Below are 27229 nucleotides of genomic sequence, written 5' to 3' on the forward strand. Positions count from 1 at the left end.
ATAGACGTAGACTTTGGTATGAAAAGTACTCTGGATCACATCTGAACAGGCTCTTAGCAGTCCTTGGTTGCATGCAGGTAAACAGTCTATCTTGGAAACCATCAGCTACCGTCTGAAGATGATTTAACTTGTTATTCGCTTTTCTCAACACCAACTACATTCTTGCATTCAAGTTGCTAATTGGACTGTAAATAATGACGAGCACGCGGAAGAGAAGTCTTGGCCGGGGTCAGTCCATTATCTGGAATTCAGCCGGCTACAGTGAAGGCCCTGAAACATTGGCTGTTGCTCTCAGAGTATTTGTCAGTCCTCAAGGGTAAACGCAATATATTCTGAATACTGACAAAACTTTTGTTTATTTGACAAGAAAATTCCATAGAACACTATTAATCTAGTATATAAAGTTGGTAATATTAGCTCCACCTCTGTTCTTACCATTGGTTCTTCTGTATATCTTGCTGATAATACTTCAATATTTCTATTTATGTAAAATATACAAAAAAGACTCTACTATATTAGAGTGTTTTATTGTGGTATTACACTTGTATTTAAGTAGGAGATCTTAATACCTCTTTCACCACTTGTTTACTTCATTATAGTGGCTTCATGTCTGTCAAAACCTCTGAGGAACTGGAGAATTTCCTTCCGTGGACTTTTTTAAAAAGAGGATCCAGTGTAGAGAAACTCATTGTGCTCAGTTCTTCGGTTGCTCCATATCATCAAACAGCTGTTCGATTTGTCAGTTGATCTTTACTTGTCCTACAAAAGAAGAAATTATTGCAAGCGCAAGTTCATAGACAGTGTTGTTTACCGTGAAATAAGAAGTGATTCAAATGCTAAACCATTAAATAATTAATTATGGATTCAAGCAAATTACATTTGGTGACGTCGTTGTACTCACCTGCATTCAGCGCAGTTTCTTAGATACAGTCGTCCAAACAAATCCAATAGCGATAAAAGACATCAATGCAAAGAATGCAGCACCGAGCACTGCCCCTCTGTTCATCAGAACTGCAAGACCAAAACTGTCATTAGTGAAATCAACACACGTAATTGCTACATGCAGTGACATTTAACTTTTCTCACTGTGAGACAGACATGAACATGTCCTCACAGCACTATTTATGCCCCAGGGGTTAGTTGAGGTTTTTTCTACTTTTTTTTTTTTTTTTTTTTTGAATTTCACTGTGATTAGTAATAATTACATCCTGGAAATTGTATATACAGTACAAGGAAAAATTCCATGTTTTGGGTTAGTAGAGCTTTGATAGAAGGCAGCTTCTGAAACTGTGTGACAAAGAGATGCATCTGTATTACCATGTACCATGTGAGAATGTGTTTAAAATGGTACACTAACGAACCCTTATATCGCTTTCAGATGAAAATATGTGTATTACAATTTGGGGAATTTAGTCGTGTTGTGGATGGATTCAGGTCCAAATCTTGACATTTTAGTGCAAAGATATGAATTCTACATATTATTGCTACAAAAATGTACTCTGACTGACCTGTATTGGTTGAAATTCAGCTATTATTTTCATATTGGTAGTCACCAACCAACCCTGCTCTTGAGTGGGAGTCTGTGAAAATGGTCATTTGCTTCTAGCAATTGTCAAAGCTCCAGCAGACAGTGCAGATGCAGAGAGTCAAGGCTCAAGTCTAGTTTGTTCAGACTACCGGCTCTCCATGGCTGTTGGTCAGTCATAGCCACAAGGCCACGCTCCTTACAGTGGTCGTCCTGTGCACCCCCACCCCACCTCCTCTCTCAGGTAGGTCTATCTGTGGGACACAGTACTACAAGGCACACCTACTACAAGAAACCGTCACCAACCCAAAAACTACTTGCGTAGGTTTAGGAAAAGATCATGGTTTGGGTTCAAATATGTATGTTCAGCCAGTAAATTATCTCAGGGTGTGTCATCTCATCTGTGGGGACACAGATAGACCCTTCTCCCCTCTCTCAGACACTTGCCCACCTCTTAGCATTGTTCAAAATGTATGTAGTGGGTGGAGTTAGGCTCAGACCAGAGGGTGCAGTTACACTTTAATTAAAATCAAGGTTTAAAAATTAGCTCAGTGAGGGATTCTTACCTTCAGGTTCTTCTTCTAGCATAACTGCAGCTTTATAATCTTCACCATGTGTCTTCATGCTGGTACTGTTATGAACGATTTCTGCCTCTTCATCAGTGACAGCTGGCACAAGCCCAAGTGTTGCATTATTAGCCTCTGTTACATTTACTGGGATGTCCTCATCCAGAACCTCTACTGTCTCTATGGTCTCAGTCACAGATGGGGTCTCAGGGACAGATTGTGTACATGTGCATTGTACATCACTTGAAACTGCTTCCTTCTCCTGAAGAGCTGCATCCTCTTCCAAGGCCACTCCTGTTGGAGGATCTGGTTGGACAACTTCCTCTTCAGTGTTGTCCTCTGGAGCATCCTCTTCTGGATCGTCTAGGGGAATGACGAGGATCGGGTCTTCTGAAGCTGGTTCCTCACTAGTAGGTTCTTCTTCACTTTCCTCTTCCGTGTCAAGTTCTACAGGGATAACAACATCATCATCATCTTCTTCTTCTTCTTCTTCTTCTTCTTCTTCTTCTTCTTCTTCTTCTTCTTCTATACTAGGAAGAGGCTCTTCGTCAGTAGCCGGGTCCACTTCAGCATCTTCTTCTGGGACTACTGAGGTAACTGCCTCTTCTTCTTCTTCTTCTTTGTCTTCTGCATGTTCCTCTGGAGCTTCTTCTTCTGGCAAAATGATAGGGACTGTTTGCTCCTGTTCCTCTTGATCCGGCTCTTGTTCAGCTGGTTCCACAGGAACGATAACAGCAGGTTCTTCTGGGGCAGACTCTTCTGGTGCTGTTTCCTCTGCAGCAAGTTCCCCTTGACCTGCCTCCTCTGTCTCAAGTTCTGCAGGGACGAGGACAACAGATTCCTCTTCCAAAGGTTCTTCATCAGTAGCAGGGTCTTCCTCTGCATCTTCCTCTGGGACTATTGGGGCAGGTATCACTTCAGCTTCTACTTCGGAGTCCTCTGGAGCTTCTTCATCTGGTTCTTCTGGGGAGACTACAGGGATTGATTCTTCTTCAACTTGTTCTTCAAGCTCCGGCTCCTCTTCAGCAATGACAACTGGGTCTTCTGGTGCTGTTTCTTCTGCAGCAGGTTCTACTTCACCTTCAAGCTCAATGGCAGGTTCCTCTTCTTCTAATGTATCCAGGAGAGATTCTTCATTAGTAGCTGGGTCCTCTTCAGCATCTTCCTCCAGGACAACTGGGTCCACATGTTCTTCTGGAGCTTCCTCTTGTTCCTCTTGATCTGGCTCCTGTTCAGCTGGTTCCACAGGAACAATAACAACAGGTTCTTCTGGTGCAGACTCTTCTGGTGCGGTTTCCTCTGCAGCAGGTTCCTCTTGACCTTCCTCCTCTGTCTCAAGTTCTGCAGGGACGAGGACAACAGATTCCTCTTCTTCTGGTTTTTCTTCTACTTCAGTGTCATCATCAGAGACTTCAGGTAAATGTTCTTCTGGATCAGCTTCTTCTTCTTCTTCTTCTTCTTCTTCTGCATTTTCCTCTGGAGCTTCATCTTCTGAAGCCTCTAAAGGAATGACTGGAATCGGTGCTTCTGGATCTGGATCCTCTAATGGGTCACTCTCCACAGCAACAGCTGGGGCAACTTCTTCTGTAGTTTCATCTGGAGATGCAGCTTCTGCAGGGGCAGTTTCCTCCTCTGAAAGTAATTGTGGAGCTGCAGCCAAAGGCTCCTGAGGAGCTGATTCCTGAGGTACAGCTTTATCTGCATCATCAGGGACCTGATCTACGACGAGTACTGGTTCTGGTTCTTGAACAACAACTGGAATGTCTTCTTTAGCAGGCGAATCCTCCGGAGGTGGAGCTACTTCCTCTGCAACAACTGGAATGACTTTCTCTTGAGCTGTTTTTTTCTCCTCTGTAAGTTGGCTGTTGTCTTCAGGTACTGGTGCTGCTACTGGTTTCTCTGGATTTGGTGCTTTCGCAACAACAGGGGTCTTAACTTTGATACCTGCAAAAGAAATTAGAGATTCAGCAGCAACTTGAGCTGGTTCTCCAGTACATCACCAATAGAGTCATTTGACATAGTGTACTTTAGTTAACATACATATTATATTTTAGATAATTGTATACTTACTTTTGTTTAATCTTTTCTAGTATTTCTCAGTAATATGAAATAGTTTGCAGAGGTATTGACTTGAGTCACATGACTTGTCTTTGAATTTGAATTTGAATGACTTTTGACAAAATGAAATTTGACTTGAACTTTAACACCAATGACTCGTGACTTCACTCGGACCTGAGCCTTTTGACTCGATGAAAACCTACATTATTTAAAAAGTGTGAATCCAGGAAGCATTTCACTTCTCTTCATTTCCTGAATCAACTAACATTAATGCTGTTCATTCTCAGCAAGCTGACACTTAATTCCCAAGATCCACTTTGTTTTGAACCAATCCAGCAGCATCCAATCAAGCAGGGGAAACCCATGACGCACTAATGTGACGTTACAGAGCCCCAAGAAGTAATACCACAGGCAATTTTGTTGCCGTACAAAAACAATGCATTGTTCACCAGAAAACAAATTACAGTATGTAAACATGCAGGTTGAAAATAACAGATGGAAATGCGACAATTCCCAACTTTGTTTGACAGAGAGTGCCTCAAGAATGACTCCTAAAACCAGGAAATGAGTTGGCATATTAGCAGTTCTGGTTCCCTTCATCTCAAAACTAATGGGTTTTAACACAAGCTAGAGAGACTTTCATGTTTTGTTCTATGTCAGTAAATACGTACTCCACTCATGGATTTTTAACCTTTTACATGTCTTTAAAAAGGTAGTTGATAACAGTTAGCTAAATGAGACTACAGAGGTTGTCATCACACTGAACACGTCACATAGCAGTGACGTGACTTTTAGTCACGCAAACATGAAGTCTGCTTATAGTCTAACATTAGCTTTTTACCTCTGGCGACTGAATTCATGCTTCAAAAATAAAAGTGATATGTGAAGATTATTTTGCTAAACAAAACATGTCAGCATCATAAACTTTTGTTCATCACAGAGCTAATTTTCTGAATTAATCCGAAATCCAATGGAAAAATCCCATTGGCATTTTGTGGAGGGAACCAGAGTGACTGACTTCTAGATTGGCCTACAAAAATTTGTGATCCCTGCAGCACTTTATTTGAAGTTGCACAGTAAGCTGAGGCTAATATTAATGTAATTAGCAAGCTAATGCTTAGCTGATGTTAGCTTAACAGCTAATTACCTTTGTAAATCAATGAGGCTGGAAACTGTTAAATCATGACTTGTTTAGGACTTGAAACTCTAAGCATACGACTTGGACCTTGCCTGTATTAACTTGGGACTTCCCTACAAAGACTTGAGAGTTACTTATGACTTGCTATACAATAACTTGGTCCCACCTCTGTTAGTTTATACTTAAAAGCTTTTTGTAATCTGAGAGGATCTTATTTTGTGTAGCCATTTTCTGCAGAGTAAAGTCCATAGGATACTATAGCTCTGAAAATGGCATCAAATGTAACGATGGCAGATTATGTAACAGTCAAGAAAATCTCCACCACAAGGACGGAGTGCAGTGATCCAAGTTTAGTTCAGATGTCTCACAGGGTCGTATGCAAACAGGAGCAGGTGTGTCATTCAACAGGCCATGAAAAGTATTTTGAGATACATTTGGTTGTTATTCAGGAACATGGGTTTTTATTCTCGATTTACGTGGGTGACTGAGGTCAGTTCCCAAACTGAATGCATATTTTTATTATTCACAGCTAGAAAACACCTAAAGCAACATTTGCCTTTCTCTGTCTTAGATTCTGTTGACTCACAAGCTACCTATTATGTAACACCAAACACAGGTTTAACTCATTAAACAACATTTTTATGATGTTCTCACATATATTTCTGAATTGAATTGGTACAGTCAGTGTATTCTGACTTTCATTTAATCATTAATAATTAAAAAACAAACAAACTGCAAAACGGTAACTCTGGCAATCTGGTAAATTAGTTGGAATCATTTAAACTGAAAAAATATATTAAAGTAATATTTACTCAGACTGCAATAATATGCAAGAATGATACATTATTTTAAAAGTATTTTTACATTTATATGGGCTAATATGACATACTTTTGTTTAGAAAAATCTATATATAATATCAGCTTCCTGTATTTTGTGAAGCCTACATGATTTTCCAGAGAGAGAATACCTTGATAAAACATGAAAAAAGCTTTGCAATAGTTTAGCATATAATTGAGTGGACCATATAGAGATTTATGATAATAATAATATATTATGATCAATAATGATCATATCAGAAATGTAGGTATTACTTACGCTTGCGTACTGGTGCTGCTGAGCATAGCTGAGCAGTTAGGACCAGGGTCAGCAGTAACAGAGAGGAAGCCTTGAACATGATGTCCGTCTGGTCTGAGTCCTTCCATGAGAGTCGAACAACTTCTAAAACCTCCAATACAGAAGTCTGACGGGTGCTTCCAACTGTGAGGGAATATCCCACAGGGGTGAAGCACACGTGTAAGGTGTCAGCGTGGACACATGTTGTGAAGGGACACACCATATGGAAATATAGGGAGGGTGCTGTGAGGGCAGGAGGGGGTAAAAAGAGAAAGCTACTGAGAGGTCACATGGACATCTTCAACACGACACCAGCTGTCCCTTATCCTGGAGGAAAAGTCCAACGTCCAGGCGTTTGAATACTTTCTTAAAATGGCTAAAAGGTTGCCTGTAAAGCTCAGTAAAAACAGATGATCTATGTTTGAGTGTACCCAGGTGTCTACACAACATCTGATCGGCCTGTATGAGCTCCTCCTGAATATGTTCCTTAACCACATGGCCAAATAATGTTACAGCAGGGGGTTTTATTTTATTTTCCACTTTCTTTTACCTGACAATCTCACACAATCCATTGTTACTGTTATTGCATTGTTTTTCATTTGTTGTCTTCCTCTTTTTAAGTTTTTCTTTCTATATTTTTTTCTGTAATGGGTGGAAGGGTGGGCAAGGAAAGCAAAATATAAAAAATTGTTACCTTTAAATTTGGTGTTGTGTTTACGATTTGCTAATGCTTTCCACCTATAAAAATAGCAAGAAGTTCATACACACTGATATTTTTTTTTGTGCAAGAGTTGAACGCCTTTTCCAAGATTTTAAAAAGTTTTGATTTATGATGTTCAGGTTTTGTTTTTGCTCTGTGAATACTGTGTCCCAGAATTATTCAACCAGTGCATGAAATATTTACCCAATCTCAAACTGTACCAGTACAGAAATATTAAGAAATCATGCAGCCATCATCAAGTTTGAAAAAAAAGGGTATAATGCATTTTAATACTCACTTTAACTGCATTAGAGGTTTTAGTAATATTAAACTGTCCTCCAGAAAAGCCACACATGCATCACTTCGCAGAGCTCACTGCTGCTTGTTGTTGTTGGCATCAGAACAGTGTGATCCATGCTTCGCTGGTTGTCTTCGGGGGTGATATCACATGGTGTGGGAATGTTAAGAAGTTTCTGTGGTAGGCATGGGTGTATCTAATATTACAGTACCGAGTATCCTACATCTAAATGATGACTCTATCATGGTTACAATGAAGACTGTATATTGCAGAAGACGTTTATCTCAAAAACACTGCTTTTACTTTTATGATTGGATATTATTTATTCAGAACAAAGAGGAAGCAGAAAATAAAGGGTGAATGCAGAAAATGTGACAAATTTGGTCTGAAGTGTCAGAAAAAGTGAAAGTTTTACTTTAAAGGTAGAGTCAGTGGGATTTGTCCCATCTCTTCCCAAATGCATCAGGGTGTCAAATACCAACATTCAGGGTTGGTGAAACGTCCTGAACACAGCAAAACTATGAGAAAAAACTACAGTAGGAAATACAGGCAGAAGGCAGGTTCTCTGCAGATACAGACACCACTACACACTTCTAGTGGGTCATAAGTGATGATTGACGGGGATCATATTTATTATTCTATACATAGTTTTATTTAGAAAAATGTTGCAGATTAAACCTTTAATCATGCAGTAAACTTTTCAATAAATGCTTGAATGTGCATAAATGTCTTATTTATAAGTCTGTGCAAGTTTGTAAAGCTGTATATGCATATAATTTGTGCAGTGTGATTAACGCAGGAAGTGACCTTTTATCCATCTTAATGTGTGTTTGATGTGTTTACATTTTGTCTTGCTAGTTTATATTTCGGAGTGTATTCTCCACTCTGGGCGAGAACAATCACATGGCAGCTGTTTGATTATTTACACTCAGCCCCTGTTTTACTGTTATTTTTAATTTATAATTGATTTTTCTCCTCTTTCTCTCTTAATTTTTTGTATCGTATGTGTATGTACTCCTTTGAACTTGTGTAAAAAACATAAATAAATGTGGAGGTTTTTAGTATGAAAAATAAATTTAACGCCTGCCCCTGAAGTTTAGCTATGAAGAGCCATGTGTAGGAGAGGTTGAGGTGGATAAAGAGACTGAGGTTCAAGTCCTGTGTGAAGCAGTTTTTTTTTTTTTTTTTATTGCTATTTTTAGTTTTCAGTTTTGTCAGGTTTGGACAACAGATACACTTGGTCAGATTTAGGAGAAGATCAGGGGTTGTCAGTGCCATGCAGATGAAAATAGTCACATTGGCTATTTCACCCCAGGTGCAAAAATAGCTGTGTTGGCTACTGACACCTGGCTGCTGATAGCATTTGCCTTAATATTTACCTTTTGGGGTTTTCTTGTCATTTTTTTCACATTACTTGTATTATAACAGGTTTTTTTTTTTTTTAGAGAAAAAATCCTAACCTGCTGCTGATGATGTGAGACTGAAATATCAATATTCATGCTGCCGGGTAATATTGACAGAAGTGTTCAGGAACAAAGCTCAAACAGCACATTAATCCACAGTGAAGTTACCATATTTTATTTCTTTTAAGTGCCATTCATGCATATTGGGGGAAGGGGGTGGGGTGGGCGGTGGTATCGACAATTCTAATAACACTTGAGTTATTTTACAGCACTAAACGAATACAAAGAGTAGCTGTGTCACCTCATTGGACAACAAAAGTAATAAACCGTGCAATAAACAAAAAGAGGGACAAATAGGAGAAAAAAAATACAAGAAATGACAAAGACAAAATCAAAAAATAAAACAGAAAAATAAAACACAAACCAAATATATATTATCAACACTGAAACACTGAATGTAGAACCATAGTACAGGTAAAAGGTAGTGTCACACAAAAAGCCAACGCATTTTCATCACATATATACAATATAGATATATACATACTGTCACCCTCTGATTGGACAATAACAAAATACTCTATTCTTTTACCTCCTCTCTTTCTCGTGAATAAGACCCACCCCCGGCCTTGATACCCCCACCCCCAAGAGGAAAAAAGGGATGATTGAAAAGACATATATGTACAAGCACAACAACACACCAGCACTGAATAAAATAGGCCCCAATCAGCAGTACTTGTTGGCAGTTCTCTCCCACATTGTAACAAGGCTTTTATTTTTTTTTTTAAAATCTTTTCATCTTTTTAATCCCACTAATAGTAATCTCTCTGGCAGGTACATGTCCAGCGGAATTTAAAAACTTAAAATTGTCTTAAACTCACACAAGCAAACACACAAATACACACACACACGCACACGCATACAGACAAAATGTAAAATTGTGATTGTGATCCAGTCATTGTCTTCAACTTTTTCCCTTTTAGCCACATCTGTTAGCTCAAATCTTTTGTTTATTCCCCCCTGTGGGCTGCTGTGCTCAAAAAGTAGCTTGTGTGTTCACAATCTTCACCTGGAAGGGCTGAAACACACATCACCTTCACGCCAAACAAGGACTCGCATGGTCCTTTTTTCTCTGCTGTCTTCAGTTGCAGTCCTTTGGCCCACGCACACCCTCAAGAGTCATGATTTGGGTCACTCAACTGACTAAGTATTCGGTCTGAGCTCTGATTTTTAGAAATTCTGGCAGTTGAACAAAACTTTAAAAAAAACTCATAGCTGAGATCCACAGGCAAGGCAATTCTCCACATACATTTGAAATACAAAGACAAAAACATTGCAGAAAGAAGCAGGAGTGGACAGGTGTGACTGGCAGGAGAAGAAAACACAAAACCTTTAGCTGAGAACATAAAAGATGAATGGCAGTATCATCAGTTGAAAGAAGAGAACTTGACTTCATCTGCACAGTGCAGCTCTGGACAGTTTAACAAAAGATCTACAGTATAAAACGGGGCTGGTTCCACCAATGTAGAAACATGATTCTAAAATATCCAATAAAACAACCGTGTGAGACTTGAAAGTGCCTTTTCTCACAATAACAAAGACATTATGCATTATCAAAAAAGAAAAAAAAAAAAAAAAAGAATCCATGATTGTCATCCAAATACCAAATTAAAACTACGGTGACCACTGGAGTCCTGTGTTGCTAAATTATCTAGTTTGACATTTTGTGAAAATCTACATCACTCAAGTCTACACAGTAAATATGAAGCTAGAGCCAGGAGACAGTCAGTTAGTTCAGATTATTATGAGGTACTTATCCATAGTCAGTGTATTACCTACAGTAAATGGTGGTCTGCACTCTCCCTGTTTAAGTATACACTATATTTAGAATATTTCTACTGCTTTACTTTGCCGTCAGACAGCATTTTCTAACGTGAAGCCGCTGTTATATAAGCCAAATATCGCTCTCTCCAAACCAACCAAACTCAACAGATGAAATCAGTAATTTTACCTCACAGAACACACAAGTTGTTGGTCTACTGCTGCCTCGATCTATTCGTTTGTTTGTGTTATTGTGTGACTCTGGTGTTTTAAAACGTTGGTTCTGATTCACCAAAGTCACACAACAGCACAAAGCAACTAATAGACTGAAGCAGCAGTGCCCCAACAACTCCCATGTTCTGCAAGGTAAAATTACTGTTTTTGCCAAAGGAGTCTGGTTAAGTGAGAGAAAGTGATATATAACTTATATAACAGCAGTTTCCCCGGAGAAAAGGCTGTCTGACTGCAAGATAAAGCTGGTGTTCCTGCTGCTGCTGCTTCTCCAAACTGGCAGCGTGTCAATCACCTTCGTCTAAAATACAGTGACTATCAATAAGTACCTCCTACAACCCCACTTCAAATAATCCAAACTATCCCTTTAACACAGAAGACTGAAGACAAAGGGGACTAGTTAGCCTAGCTCCACTGTTAGAAAATCCACCTACCAGCACCAAGAATTAGTCTGGCACATAACCCCTTGTAAACAACAATAAATGTAACTTTTTGTAGAGGCACATCCAGGCAGATTTTATCATCTTACAACTGAGACAGACTAGCCGTTTCCCCGTTTCCAGTCTTTATGCTAACCCGCTGCCGGCTGTCTTCATATTTACTGTACAGACACGAGAGTAGTAGGAATCTTTTTGGCAAGAAAGCAAATAAGTGTATTTCCCAAAATGTTTAACTACTCAATTAAAGGACACACAGTGGGAAAGATGCAAAGCACCACACACAGCTCAGCAGTATTACAGGGGAGAAATAATCCTGTTCATTGCCTCTAGATTAAAGATATCAAAAAATATAAAAGTGATTGAATAAATGACAGAATGAGTTTGTGAGTGAGTTGCTTCTGAGATCTAGGAGGTGCTTTGCATCTTCAAACTGGTTTGATCAACAAAAAAGTGTAAGTGTGCAAAGGGCGTTCTTTGTTTTTTCTTTAACATAGTGTCTCTAAAGTTCAGCACCTGTCTGACGAGGAGCCACTTGTTACAGGACACAGAGGACAGGTTTCCAGAACCGCTGTTCTGTGCTTCAGAAACTGTCCCACCAAAATTTAAAAAAACAAAAAAACAAAAAAACATACGAACAAACAAAACAAAAACAAAACAAACGCAAGTCTCAAATCTTTAATCACTGTGTGCATCTGCTTTTGTGCTCATAGATAGCATAGAGATGATTGCAGCAATCAATCATAGCCCTAAAATTACAATAAAACCAAAACACACACGCACGTACACTCACACACACTGTATGTACTGTATCATGAGTCACATTTCTCATTCTGTTATGATTGTATAATAGCAAAAATCTTACGCCATACAACTATCACAACAAAATATTGGGCGGTTAAAAGAAGAATCATCTCCATGATTGAAATGCCAGAAGTGACGATAAACACTGAGTGTAGCATTGAAAACTCACTTTGATGTACAATAGACATAAATTTGGATGTAACTCATTCTACAATTCAAAGAAAACATACAGTAAAACTACTCTGTTGCCCTTTTCAAATGGAGGAAGTTCAACATCTGATGCATATCCTATTGATCATTAATCAATATCTATGAGAGCCCTAAATTAGCTTTGTATTTTAATACATTTTATTAGTCTATTAGAAACATTTCAAATCAGTAAGGCTTGAAACCGCAACTCTCAAAATTGCACACAGGCTCTTCATGTTTTTCTTGTTACTGTCACTAGTATAAATTATTATTATACGGTTTGAAAACAATTAGCCTAGCTTAGCACAAAGACTGGAAACTGGGGGAACAGCTAGTTTGGCTACGTCCAAAGGCAACAAATTCAGCCTGCCAGCACCTGCAAAGCTCAATTATCAACACATTTTATCTCCAGGAAGTCAAAGCAACCAGCCAAGAAAAAGTTCTGCACAAAAACCCACCATAAAACCACAAACTGCTGTTTTTAACGCTTCAGTTGTTGTATAGATTAAACAAACAGGCAAAATGAACTTTTTTGTCATTTGGACAAATGGCTGGTGGTAAGTGAAGTAAATCTACCACTAACACTTGCATATTTTACCAGCATTTGGCTGTTGGTTATTTTTGACCCTGCAAACGAGATATACATCTTGTTAATTTATCATGTTTATTAGTGAGCTTTAGAGGTACTGGCAGGTGGATTTTGTTACCTGACCAGACAGACATGCCAAGCACCACTCCCTGGCTACAGCTTCATATTTACAATATAGTCTTCTTATTGAACTCCTAGCAAGAAACATTGTAAAGAAATATTTCCAAAATGTCGCACTTTGCCTTTAATGAAACCAAACCCCTCTTACTCAAACAGCACAGTTAAACAAAACTTGCTTGCAAACTACAATCCAACCAATACTGGATTCATGAGGCAGATACCAATACCAATATCTGAAAGTTCCAAAAATCAGATAATGATATATCTACTGGTATTTAAAGAATGTTTTATAAAGAAATGTCACCATGATATGTGCTGTATGGGATATTTAACAGTTTGAAAATTAACTTGTCAGGGCTCTGGTTGACAAACACTAAATTATCTATCAACATATATTTGACTAATTTTTTTCTGTACTACAATTTATTGTTACTTATTGGCTGACATATATGCCAAAACTGATATACTGGTGAAAAGCTAGGGTCAGTGATAATATCGGATAATGTTGAATATATTGCACATTATTTCTGAATGATGGCTCGTTTAATGATCAATAGGCTACTCATGCAAAAGTGATGAACCTGACCATTAAAACTAGCTTGACAATGTGAATTTTGTTTAGTATTTAAACAGCTTCTGATTGGTAAAGCAATTATTAACCGACTCGATGCACACAGAGAACCTAAGCCTTTGGGTTGAATGGATTTAAAAAGACATAAAATGTCTGACTTCCCTGCTTTCACCTTCTTCTCACACTCATCATCATAATCACTCATCTTGAAGTGCTTGAGACGCAGAACTAAGAAGAATAAAAAAAAAAGGTTGCTGTACTCCCATAACTAGTCTGTTGCAGTGAGCCTGATCACATTGGTTGGCTGTGAAAACAGATCACGATACTTTCTGTGATCTCTCTCTCAACTCTCCTCTCTTGGTTTGTTTTATATCCATCCTGCTTAAACATTTAACACCCTGTTCAACACCTCACTTATTATTTGTAAACCTAACTTCACCACCAGTTCAGCCAACGTGGGGCCCACTTTTCTCCAAAAAGTGACCAACGAGCACCATCACATTACTCACAGAGACGGCCTGTGTTTCTTAAAAACAAAAATAAAACAAAATAATTTCTTTTAAAAAAAAAGAGAGATAAACTCATCCAAGAGGCAGCTGAGGCCAATGTCAACACGAGAAGAATTTACAAGCTGAACACGTCGCTCAAATCACATAACAGTTACGGAGCAGGGGGTCAGGGCGGGGGAGGGGCTCGGACTTTGGAAGGCTGCTGGCTAGGGACGGAGGGACGGGGAGAGGGCTGGCTGAGGAGCTGAGGAGCATGTGGTTTAGACGTGAATGTGTTCTACTTGTCTCTAGACAAGTACGTAAGCAATCACTTGAACATGTCCGACTAAATATGATTGTCTTCAAAGTAACATTTTCTAGTTATGTTTTGCTTTTTGTAAAAATGTCAGGACTCTGAAGTCTGTCTCTTTCTCCTAAGCTTGTCAAAATGTTCTTCTGCTTCCCACCCACAGTGGCCTCCTCCTCCTCCTCCTCCTCCTCCTGCGGCCTTTCAGCTCAGCCTGGCTTCCTCTGGCTTCCACCTCCTCTCCTCGCTCCCGTTTGTTTGCAGAAGGAGGTCTCGGGGCTAGACGATGGAGTCCCAATCAAAGTCATCCTGGATGTCATCAGCTGGCATGCGATGCATCTGGAAGTTTCTGGTAGGTATCATGTGCTGCTGGTTCATCTGTGCGTGGTGTCCTGGAGAGACAACAGGGAGGTGGGAGGGAGGGAGGTTTTTATTAACAGACACTAATAAACCGTTTATTTACCCCCTCCAGTGAAAATCAGGTTTTTAACCTTGTTAACATGTCCATCTGGTGTTTCTTCATGTGCTGCAAAACATATCAGGAGCAAAATAAGCAGTAATTACCATGTCTCAGCATTTCGGACTTTGAAACTACAGTGAGAAAGGGCAGTCTCAAAAAACCTGATTCAGTCGGGCTGGATATATGACATCACAAACCTAAGGAGCCAATCCCGTTAATCGAAGGGGTGGCACTGTACATACCATTAGTGGTGATTCTCAGCCCACAGGAGAAGATGGATGCAGATAGTTGCCATGATTGGCTAGCAAAACACATAACACATGCATGACACCCTACTTCAGGGTTGGGGTCTGTGAAAGGGCAGAGACTATTTGCATAATGCATGAATTCTGGAATACTAACTGAAGGCCATTTTAAGACGGTATTTGAACTTACTTTGGGGAAAAAAAAATATCAGACAGTTTATTACTTCTTGCAGAGCATTTTACATTATTTGAAACATGACTGGAGGTATCCTCAGCTTGTGGGTTATATACCTCTTCTTCTTGTTTTGCCCTGATTTGCTCTGCTGGTTGTTATAACCATTCAATATTACCATAGTTTAAGATTAACAGAGGGATCTCTAAATTAGTTACATTAAATTTTCCCTCTTTTTCTTGGTTATTGCATTACATTATGACAGTTCATACCCAAGGCTCTAGTCATCTGATATTGCTCACTATTTGATGTATTTCATTTTAAATTTTAATTATCTATTTTTTTTTTTTACCATTTTGTAATTACATGACATGTCAGGTGACCCCTTGAACTGGCCCTTGTAAGGAGTGTCTCTGAGTTTGTTACCTGTCACTGCGCTGCTCATGGGGGGCATGTGGGGATATCCTGGTGGACCCATCATGGACATGCTCTGTCTGGAGTCCATGTAGAGATTTCCTGAAAAGAGACACAAAACAAAACTTTAGTTTGAACCTAAATTAAACCAGTCAATGTGTTTGAACGGAGCTAGATTTTAGGGGGAGGCCCTGCAGTGTAGTTTTGCATGTATTGTCAATGCCCACAGGTGAAATCATGATGGTTTACACTTTTATTTACATCACTGGACACACAACTGTCTTCTGGAAGCAATGTTTTTACTGATGGAGCTACACTTAGTTGTCAAAGTATCTGTGGCTCTCTTAAACACTAAGTAACTTCAACATTTGGAGTAATACCACAAGTGAGCAGAGTTATGTCACATTAGAGGATCCTCACAAGGCCTAATTCTGCTAAACAAAACCGTGTTTATTCTTTCAGACACTCCTCTTATTTTTAACTTTTTCCCTAGTGAATTACTGAATATTATTTATCTCTTCAGGCCTCTAAAAATTGGGCAAATAGATCAAGCCGGCTGGTGGCAACAGCTGGCAACAGCTGGCAACAAGGAGTTGTTTCAAGAGGTCACAAGCCAAAAAATGCATGAAGGGCAAGCAGAGCTCATAGCATTCAAAAGGGCTCAAGACTGTTTGCGCTTTCTGTTAGAAGGAACTGTGAGAGAATCATCAAACAACAGGCTTGTACATCAATTTTTACAGACTTGGGACTAAGGATTTAGTAAATATGAAAATGCCTACAGACACATTTTCTTCACATAGTCAGAAAGCCCCATACCAACACACTGAACTATATTGACCATTGCTAAGGGTGTTCTGATCAGTCACCCACTGATAGTTATTAGCTAATATTTGTTCTGAACAGTTCAGTTGGTGGTCTCTATGAAGGCCGAATGTAACAGCTGATCAGATGACGACAACAGGCAAGGTCTGAAATACACCCACCAAGTGGCAAATGTGGGTAGATTATCCATTTGTAGTTGAGTAGATTTCAGAAGGCTGTCCTGCACCAAAAATAACTGTTTTTCTCCTAAATAAAAGTCTTTTTGTTTATTTTATTTTGGAAAATCATTTATTTAATCTTGTAAAACTGCAAATAAGGACCTAAATTAATTGAATCATTCATTCATGAATTAAAAAAAATATGCTGAGAGTCTTTACCATGTTTTGGTGTCATTCACAGGTGTGCTGCTTCTGATCTCTGCTGTCTGCATCAAAGTTTGACGTACACACACAGACAGTGACTTTATGGTGTCATGGTGCATTCAAGTGCACCTTGTAAACTCATAAGTCTATGCTAGAATGACCATGAAGATTGATTAAAACTGAAACATTTCTATTTTTCTTAATTTCTTTTGTTGAAATACATAGATCCACATCTGTCCTTACTTTTTGTTTGTTCTTTCCCTACAGCCTTTTTAATAATTAGATGCTAAAATCATAACATCCCATTAATTTATAGATAGGCATATTTAAAAAATTCCATTAAAAAACAATCTTATCAAATTGCTATCAGAAAACTCAACCATATTCTTGTGCAAATGATCCCCAAGTACCTCTGTGATAACTGTTATTCCAAATTTATTTATAGAGAGTTTCACTGAGGCAATACTCTCTTTTTCATACTATATTTACAGTATTGTACAATATGAAATGTTGTTAAGAATAATAAAATAAATAAATAAATAAAGCTGCATGATTGATAGAAGGTTTCAAATTGACCAAACTGTCGTATCAGCTGACACTGCTTCACTATAAAAACATTGTTATTGTGACTTGAAATTAGTCCAGAATCTGTCCTTGTGTCAAAACCAAAGCTACTCATCACAGCTACACAAATTTAATCAACCAGTGACATGACAGAAGTGGCAGGGTTAAGGAGCGGGTGTTTGACCTGTGTTGAGGTGCTGGCTGGGTTTGTTGGAGTGCATGGAGCCATGACAAACAGGAGACTGCACTGCCCCTTGTGGCTGGATTACCCCGGTGCGGGCAAAGAACTGGTTGATGGACGAACAGAGGTCTGCGATCTGGGTGGGTTCCAGGGACCAGTTGTTCAACTCCGCTTGTCTCATACTCTCTCTTAATCCTGAGAAACATAACGACACAAATTTACAGACAGAACAACCAGAGTTACTATCAGAGAGGTAGAGACAGTGTCTGTCTTCACTAAAACACCTTTGTGACGATGAAATGTATGAAACTGCACGAGCCAAATGTCCAAAGAATATAAATTTTATTTAATGAGAAACTAATTTACAAACATGAAGCAGAAACTTTGGCTGCAATATGTATTCATTATGTCAGTAACCTTCAGTGGGTGATATTTAAAAAACATCCTACCTTGCAATCCTAGACTGTAATTGGATAAACTGACCTGCTGAGCTCGGTGTTTTTGTAATTAAACTTGAAGGCAGTGTTATTTAATTGAAGAGCTCAGTTTAATTAAACTCATAATCAACTCCACAGTGTCAACACTTCAGCACTCAATCAAAAGCTGGGGCAGTACTCTACTATCAGCTCCTGGCTCTAAAACGTCTGGTTCTTTTGTAATCTAGAAAAATCTTAATCTCTGACAAATAATTCAAATACATTACACCAATACAATCTGTTTAATGTTTGTTAGTGGGGATGCACAATAAATATCAGGGCTGATAAGTTATCAGGCGTGTAAATCACAAGTTTCATCACAATACGATTTTTTCTCGATTCTTTGGACAACAATGTGATATTTGATGATATCACAAAGTCTGCTATGATATTATTTTGATTTGATTCAATTCAATTCAAGGGCCTACAATGAATTATGATTCTAAGTTACAATTTTATGACTGAACTCTTCAACTGGTGACACACGTGTCATGGGATTTTTGAAATAAAGGTGCACCTTAAAGATGACGAAACAGATTGATATCTTCACTTAGAATCAAACGTATTGGACTGTTGATCATTTGATATATGCATCATTACACCCCTGTAAGTTATCAGCAGATATTGGCTTGTCACAGCTATACTGGTTTTGTATCTGTATCTGCATATATTTTGTCCAGGATGTCCCAAAGAACCTAATGCATTTTTGGTTTTATAGGCAGCATTTCATGTATATTTGAGTCTTCTTCTTAATTCAAGTTCAGGTTATATATGTCATAAAATTTTTTATTTATTTATTTTTTTTTGATCAACAATAAAGATAATGGGGCTGATAATGGGAAATATGTTTTATTTATTATTTCACTAATATATAATTTATAACAATATAAATAAATACTGGCTATAAAAACATATGATCTCACAATTTATGTCAAAGCTTGTAATTTAAATAGGCAAAATGTTCTATAAAAGCCAAAGTATGTTCATGAAGTTTTTTTCTTTGTTTTATATATGTTGTATATACTTATTCTTTTTTTCCAGTAAAAGAAAAAAAAAAGAAAGTTTACTGTTTTAATTGCCCTGATGTAATTTTGGACAAAGTTTTGTGATAACTGTAAAATATCCTGTTTCATAACCAATACTGCAATACTGATAAATATCAGGGCTGATAATAGGACATTTCTATTATTATTTATTATTTTGATAACAAAATTATAGCCGATAAGTATCAGCTATACTAATATCTGATTTGACAGATTATATGAACACATTTTGAATTCCAAGAAAATAATCTTTGTAAATTTTGTTTTATTTTACTTGAATTTTATTTTTTGCAGATTCAGAACTGTTCTTTGTTTCTGTTGTAATAGTGTAATAGTCTGTTAGATCTGGTTCAGTCAGAGCTGTGGAACATTAAAGCTACTACAAGGGACTTTAATACTTTGTTGATTTTGATTCTGGGTTGATCCAACCCAGTGGAAGACTTATTAAATTGAGACTGTTTCATATGATGTTGAAAACTCCTTGTAGTAGCTTTAAATAATTCATCTCTGCTCACTACATCTTAACCTTTCTTACACTCAGGTGTGAATAAACTACAGGTTGTATGAATTTCTTTTTAAACTATGAAAAAATGTAATTGTCAGTATCAGTCATGAGAAGCAGGTACTCATCGGTTATTGCATTGACTGAAGGAAAAATCCGTATGGTGCATCCCTATTTGAAAATGCAACAAGGTCCAAACTGCACCTTGGAAAGGTGAAAGGTCGACATCAGCCCAGTTATAGCTGCTAGCAATACGACAGCTTTCTTTCAGTGCATCCAGATTTGGGTACCAGTCAGACAGTAAACCTGCAACACACACACACACACATACACAGAGGATACTCTCTGTAACATTACAGGATAAGAGAAGATAAGAGAGTGAAGGATACAGGTCATTTTGGTTCCAACACCAAGTTCGCTCCTGGGACAAATACAGATTTAGCCCTAATTGCATCATTTATAGACAACTGCACAATAATCGCTGCTGTAATTGTTATTTACTGAGGGTTTGGTAATAGGGCCAGATGATGCATTTTCATTGTGGTCACATTTTAACAGCTGTGCAGGCAGTCTTGTAGTGCCAAATGAATGAGAAGGTAACACCAAATAAAACAGTTTATCAGGCTTTTAAGCAGTTCAGTGCTGTATTGTGGCCACTAGGAGGAGCCAGTCGACTCTGTAAAAGCTGCTCGAGTGACTAGATGCAGCATTGCTTTGTTCTCAGCACAGCACAGATAATAAATCAGATGATGATTTACGGTTTTCCATCAGAACAATTTCTCAAAGCTTTATGACAAAAAGAAAAGAGGACTGATAGGAAGCCATATTCAGCCGTAAACATTTGTTTTTGTTGACGTGTCTGTGATGAACAGGATGAGGAGAAAACAACACGGCAGCGACACCGGTTCAAAGGAAGACAGCGACAGACAGACAGACAGACAGACACACAGACAGACAGAGGGTCTTACCTGTGTTGCAGGCCATCTGTTGCTGGGTAGGATGGGGCTGGTGGGAGAGGCTCTGATGCTGCTGTCCGTGTTGAGAAGGGTGCTGGCTGTGCTGCGTGTGTTGGGAGGGGTGTGGCGTGTGTTGCTGCGGGTGCTGGCCGTGGGACGGGTGCTGCGATGGGTGCTGCCCGTGCTGGGAGTGCGCAGCGTGCTGGGGGTGCTGTGGGTGCTGACTGTGTTGGCTGTGCTGGGCGTGTTGGCTGTGTTGGTTATGTTGGTTGTGGGGGCCGCCGTGCTGCGGGAGGTGCTGTGTGTGGGGCGAGCCGTGGCCGGGGTGGGCTTGGGCAGGATGGGACAGGGGCACCTGGCCACTGTTGGCGGAGTGGCTGTTGGGGTGGCTGTTGGGTTGGTTGTTTGACAGGCTGTTCTGAGTGCTAATGGTGCCACTGGGGGAGGGCTGATAGGAGCAGGAGGTGTGGGTCTGCTGGGAGGAATCTGACGGGATGCCCATCAGACCTGGGAAACAAAACACACCAACACAAAGCTTTTAATAGAGCTGAAATGAACAGTGGATGACAGAAAATGATACAAACAACAATTTTGATAATTGACAGTGCTGCAAGTCACTTGTAATTATAGATCAATTTGCAGATTATTTTCCAAATTAAGCGATTAGTTGTTTTGTCTTTAAAACGTCAGAAAATAATGCCCATCAGATTTTCCAAGAGCCCAAGGTGACAGCTTTGAACATCTTAATTTGTCTTTGTCAAAAATACAAAATGTACAGTTATATAAAAAGAGAAAATCATCAAGTACACTAAAAAAAACTGGAAAAAGCAAAAGGCTTGGTGTTTTTGCTTTGAAAAATGGCTCAAATGAAAATTTGATTATTAGGATAGTTTCTGATTAATTTTCTGTCAACTGCTTGATCGTTTATCAAGCGACGCTCGCTTGTTCCACCTTCTCAATTGTGAGGATTTACTGCTTTTCTCTGTATTCTTATCATCATTAACTGAAAGCCTTAAAAGTCTAACCAGGAACAAGGACTGAAAATTAGCCATGGCTAGAAGTCCTATGCATATTGCATCTGATGGCTGAAAGTGCTTTATTGTCAAATCAACAGTCCAAAACCCAAAGACTCTAAATTTACTATCAAAAATGACGAAGAAAAGCAGCAAATCCTCAAATTCAAGAAGCTGGAACCTGGAAACTGACATTTTTGTCTGAAAAATGGTTAATACGAATTAATATTCTTTCGATCAACAGCTGGTAAACTATGCTGTGTTGTCTTTGAAGTGTTGCTTTTTTCTTCATACATGTGGCAGACGCCACAAGTAGGCATGGTAGAGAAAAAAAAATACTGAAAGAATCATTGATTCTGCCTTTGAGTTTAATTATTGAAATGGAAAGCTCATTTTGATCGATTTTCGTCTTAATATTGAAATTGTGACAACCCCAGATCATTTTCCAAATTAACCAATTAATTGTTTTGTCTTTAAAATGTCCAAAAATAATGCCACAACCTAAGGCAATGTCTTGAAATATCTTGTTTTGTCTTTGTCAAAAATCAACAAATATTCATTGTACAATTGTATAAAACAAAGAAAATCAGGAAATGCAATGAAGTAGAGCTGCAACTAACACTTATTTTCATGATCTATTAATCTGCTGATAATTTTCACAATTGGTTGATTAATCTATAAATGGTCAGAAATTCTGAAAACTGCTCATCACAATTTCCCAGAGTCCAAAGCGACCTCTTCAAATTACCCCTTCTGTTCAACCAAAAGTCCAGAACCTGAAGACTCTTCATTTGCCATCACAAATGATGAAAGAAAGCAGCAAAATCTTACATTTAAAAAGCTGGAACAAAAGAGAATAAATTTGCTTATCAAAATAGTTGGCAAATAATTTTCTTTCAGTCAACTAATCAATTAATTGACAATCACTGTAACTCTACAGTGTAGAACCTGGAACATGCAAAAAGTTTTTTAGATTAAAAATGTTCAAGTGCAATTCTATTTTTTCCCCAATAAAAGTTTTTTTTGTGTGGAATTTATTCATCTTACAACTGAGGTTCTAAAGGACAGCGGGTGTAATACACTGTACAAACTGTAAAGAGCCCTGAGGTAAATTGTGATTTGTGATATTAGACTACATCAATAAAACTGGACTTGACTTGATTATCAGAATAGCTGCAGATTCATTTTGGACAATCAAGCAAAATTTTTACCACTCACTTGATCCAGCTGCTCAATGGGGAGGTTTTGCTGCTTTTCTCTGTATTATTATCATCATTATAAATTTAATATATTTGGGTTTTGCACTATTTGTTATGACAGAAAAAGTAATTTACAGATGTCACCCTACGTTCTGGGAATCACTGAATCTAAAAATAATTGACAAATTAATAGATAAATATCTTTAGTTAAAGCCGCGGCTGGTGAAAAGAGGCGATTAATTCCAACACAAATGTCATTCACACGGTTTCAGATAGAGGTGTATGAGTGTAATGCACTTCAGTACAAACACAAAGAGAGCCAGGGTCTTCACATGTAGAAATAACCACTTAAGGCCTTGTATCTTAACATCTTACAATAATGGGATGTGGGCCTCCCGTGTTTAAGTAGTTCTACACTTGAGACAGACCAGCTGCCATTTTGTTGTATCAGGGAATGACTCAGCATTAGTTGTGTCTCTGAGGTTCAGGAGCCGGAGCTGCCGTCGCTTCTCCTCTCCTCTCCTCTCCTCTCCGGCTGCATGGCTCTGGATTGTCTTTGACAAATTCATTGTGCTGCTGCTGCTGCACGGCACCTCTTTAACAGACATGACTGGAGCATGAACATCTGCACACCCAAACTGCAATCATCTGAGTGGCAGGGAGTGGTCTTAAGAGGCCCTGTCCTTCACAGCTTTGGCACAGTAAACCTATTTCACTGGAGTGCTTTTAGAGCTGACTCTGGCCCTGCACCTCCACAATCGGCACGTAACACTCACTGCAGGGGTGACAAAGGTGCATCTCTTATCGGCACAGAAAGCCCATTGTCCAACCAGGGAAATACAGAAAGCAATTAACGCGGCACCAGAATAATAATGCGAGCTCATTACCTATTATCAAAGCCAGTGAATTAGCTCACTGTCTACAGCGGCAGAGTGTGAAATCCTCTAGCTCGATTATTTACGCTTTTTAATTGCTAGAGCTTGTCTGACTAAGAGATTTCACTTTTATGCGCATAAAAAAGGTAACAACTTTCAACTAATGAAACATAGATGATAGATTAAAGGAGAGCAACTCTTTGAAAACATTAGCATGAAATGCATTTGATTTGTGAAAGTAGGTTATACACAGAAAGCTCAGTCTACTCTGCTCATAACCCGCTTGTCAAGTGCTCTTTGTTTATCAGTCAATCAGATTACAAGCAAAAATGCATTTTGTTCTGCAGGGACTCACAGGCTTTTTGGAAAAGCTGTGCTCTATATCCACCACTATGTATTATATCATGCATATTCCCCATCATTATGACAAATGAAGCTCAAATCCAACAGATTTACTGAGGACTTGTGCTGTCTGTAACCTCTTCCACTCCTCTGATGAAACGCAGCCTGCATGAGAAAACATTTCAAACATGACAAGACTCTGAAAACTTTCATGTAATCTGAAAAAAATAAAGCAAGGAGGATAGTGTACAGTATTAATTGTGAATTAACCATTAAATAAGTGCAATAACATCTCTTTACTTTCTCTAATGAAATATTCAAGGCATGCACTCTGCTTTTGAATTTAAAATGAAGCCTTTCCCACACTGCTTTGGCAAAACACCATGAAAATATTACACGATAATACAGTATAGATTTACACTATAGGCTAGTCAGCCTGTTGAATACCTGCTCACTTCTCAGTAAACCTAATTAGTGTATAAATACTCTCTATAGCCCCAGCTGTTAAGAACAAATTCACATTAGGAAAATCGTTTTGAGCATCATCGTATTCGTTGATAAATGAAGCTTAGGCTCTCGATTAAGTTTCCACTTGATGCTCCCGTGAGGCCACTCACCTTGTTGGCTGAAGGACTGCTCAAAAACAGACTTGTAAAGGCTGCGGAAGGAGGCACTGAGATCTTCAAATTCAGAAAACAGGAGCTGCTTATCCCGGTCTGGCATGTTGTACTGGGACTGGGGCGGCTGCTGGAGGCTCATAGACTGGGACACGGGCTCTGGGTGACTGGTCACCTGCAGAGATGAGGGGTTAAAGAGAGTTTAAGATTTACAAACGCACAGTGCAAAACCAAGTGTAAAATAAGATTATGTTTAATGTTTAATCTGTGAGAGCCGACTGGCTACAGTTGCATCTGCACCACAGACTACAGGGACTACTGATGCTTAAGAGGAGCGCACTATAAAGTTCAAACATGCACATCAATAATATACATACGCTTCAAAGATACCCCGCCATGCTCATCTGGTCATGGTGCAGCAGAAACAGAAAGCAGAAAACCTCTAGAATATTTAATGCAAGGTAGTAGTTTATGTGAATGTACACAGTGAACACACTACTCAAACATGATGATGGTTTGATGCGCCACTGTAAAAATGTTTATCTCTCATGGTGACTACAGAGATGAGATTTCAACAATCTTACATGTTTACTGCAAACTACACTGTGCGATATGGATCTAACAAACTGGGGTAAAAAAAATCAAGTTTGATTATGTAGACTGTTCGATGATCTCACCCACTAAATCACAGGCTATGATGCAAGTCAATACACAAGAAAAAGTCAGCAGTGTCAGTCATCCATCGCCGCCTCCATAATGGTAAATGATGAAGCTAAACAAGACTCACATTCGCAATAGTGGCATTTATGTGTATGTGTTAAAAAAAATAAAGAAATCCAAAGAAGAGGAAGAGGAGAAGAATGTGAACCTGGGCGTGGTGAAAAAGAGGTCAACTTGGGATGCCAATTTTGCAAAAAGAGCTTGAGGTAACTTGAGGTAAAATAACATAGATAAAAGTACGTTTCTGCCTTGTGGCATCTACTGATATGATCGGTTTGTCCACTGACACACACTACATTCCTGTTTGGTAGTAGCTAGAAGACTTTCATGAGCTACAATATTTCTTTCATGTTGGATATCTTTCATCTGAGACAACCGAAAGTCACACAGCGTATACCCGGCTTTAAGAAGTCTCAGTAGAGATATAACAATACCAAAATTTCAAGGTATAATAATACCACAATAGGATGTTTATTGCAATATTGAAAAACAGAAAAATTGTTGAATAATAAATTTGGTGTGCACAGCATTTTTTGTTCACATAAAATTAATTTCTCCTTTTAAATTAAAGAGCTTCTGCTTTTCCTCTTCAATAAAATAAAAGTACGCTGTACCAGACTGCATTTGACCCTGTCCCTTTATTTTTCAAATCACATTTTTTCCTCTCTGCGTACCCTCTATATCACTTCACGCACCCCTGGAGTACATGTACCCCAGGTTGGGAATAGGGGCAGTAAAATATAAAGACTTTCAAGGTGTCAGTCAACACAACATGTAAAGAACAATTACACAAAGCGCAACAATCTGGGTCAGTGCTCACCACCTTGGCTCACATAACATTAAGAGACCAACTCGAACGGACACAAACCCAATACTCAGGTGGCCAAGTAAAATGTATTTAAAACAAAATCAATAGCAATACCTTGTACAAATAAGCAACCATTTTATCCATGTATTTGTGTGGGCAGTCAATGTTATGCACTGGCCCTGGGTGTGAGACACAAAGCACTGTTCCCCTCCAGCAACGAGTTTGTCTACGAGATTCTTCACAGCGAGGGCAGCGATGCAAAACCATCGCTATTTCACAAAGCAGGACCTGACCTGTGTTCACTGTGGGCTAGCATTACAAGAGAGGTCACATCCAATTTTTGATCATAACATCTTCCTCTTCCAAGATGTGGGCAGGCTGCTGAAGTGCACGGCTCACAGTCTGGCTTGGGTAAGAGTGAAGAGGTGATAATAAAGGCAGAGTGTTTACTGTGAGCTGCTGCTTTGGCTGTGTGTGTGTGTGAGAGGGAGAGAGAGCGCACATCCATCAGGCTGAGCCGATCGATGCCCAGAGCCTGGAGCATGGAGCACTCGAGGATGCGGGAGGACCACACCAAAGAGGGGGCATCTCTGGTGGGAGGACATCAGAAGAAGCGTTTCTCTTTGTCTGGCTTCCAGGAGCGTGCACATTTTTCTCTGTTTCCCTTAACCCCCTTCCTGATGTTGTACTCCAGCGCATGTCCACCATGAACTGCGGTCTATTGCCGTCTACAGCTCAGCTCCTCTGAAGAAAGCCTCCTGGGGCTTTCTGATCAGATGAAATATGGGATACAGTACACTTTCTAAGTCTGGCAGTGTTTCATTTTCATTCATTTAGTGGCTGTGGCTCCCCCACAGTTTGAAAAATGTGAATAAAATCAGAATATATCATTTGACCTTAGCGCTTAGCGCAAAAAGAAATCATCAATTACACCACATTTATATAAATATCTTGTTATTAATATCCGACCAAGAGACTTTCATGAGCTGCAGCATCGACAACCAGAATTATCAGCCTCCTTTAACAGCATCCTACACTCTGTTCACCCTTTAAGGAACAGCAAGGCCACAGAGTTTATTTATGGAGAGGTAACCAAGATGCT

The 27229-nt window shown here is 39.0% G+C and overlaps 2 protein-coding genes across 5 annotated transcripts in view; both read right to left on the reverse strand.

The window, feature by feature from the left end:
• Positions 1–529: 529 nt before the first annotated feature.
• Positions 530–6841, reverse strand: LOC146331855 (uncharacterized). 2 transcript variants are annotated; one of them, XM_084736357.1, is made up of 5 exons: positions 6681–6841; positions 6384–6545; positions 2092–4035; positions 902–1011; positions 530–759 (listed from the first exon to the last, which is right to left on the reverse strand). In XM_084736357.1, the coding sequence occupies exons 2-4, from the start codon at positions 6460–6462 to the stop codon at positions 908–910; spliced, it is 2127 nt and encodes a 708-aa protein (XP_084592483.1). In that variant the 5' UTR covers positions 6463–6545; positions 6681–6841; the 3' UTR covers positions 530–759; positions 902–907. The 2 variants fall into 2 exon arrangements, with proteins under 2 accessions (XP_084592483.1, XP_084592474.1); XM_084736348.1 differs by having other exon boundaries at positions 6384–6840.
• Positions 6842–13574: 6733 nt separating this feature from the next.
• Positions 13575–27229, reverse strand: part of foxj3 (forkhead box J3) — a 102476-nt gene continuing 88821 nt past the window's right edge. For 2 of the 3 annotated variants that reach the window (XM_084736368.1, XM_084736377.1), the window contains 6 exons: positions 24600–24774; positions 20566–21060; positions 19802–19903; positions 17580–17771; positions 15660–15749; positions 13575–14748 (listed from right to left, as the gene is read on the reverse strand). In XM_084736368.1, coding sequence (XP_084592494.1) covers positions 14636–14748; positions 15660–15749; positions 17580–17771; positions 19802–19903; positions 20566–21060; positions 24600–24774 — 1167 coding nt within the window. In that variant the 3' untranslated portion in view covers positions 13575–14635. The remainder of the gene's footprint in view (positions 14749–15659; positions 15750–17579; positions 17772–19801; positions 19904–20565; positions 21061–24599; positions 24775–27229) is intronic. The other variant, XM_084736386.1, reaches the window with a different exon arrangement.

Source organism: Lutjanus erythropterus, chromosome 2, assembly GCF_056507025.1.
Source record: "Lutjanus erythropterus isolate fLutEry1 chromosome 2, fLutEry1.hap2, whole genome shotgun sequence".
Lineage (NCBI taxonomy): Eukaryota > Metazoa > Chordata > Actinopteri > Lutjaniformes > Lutjanidae > Lutjanus > Lutjanus erythropterus.

Excerpts from the sequence above, each read along its gene's own strand:
- LOC146331855 (XM_084736348.1), bottom strand. The coding sequence starts at position 6,624 with ATGGTGTGTCCCTTCACAACATGTGTCCACGCTGACACCTTACACGTG. Across the intron at positions 4,036-6,383 it reads AGCAGCACCAGTACGCAAGC|GTATCAAAGTTAAGACCCCT; the intron begins GTAAGTAATACC and ends TTTCTTTTGCAG. Across the intron at positions 1,012-2,091 it reads GCTAGAAGAAGAACCTGAAG|TTCTGATGAACAGAGGGGCA; the intron begins GTAAGAATCCCT and ends TTGGTCTTGCAG.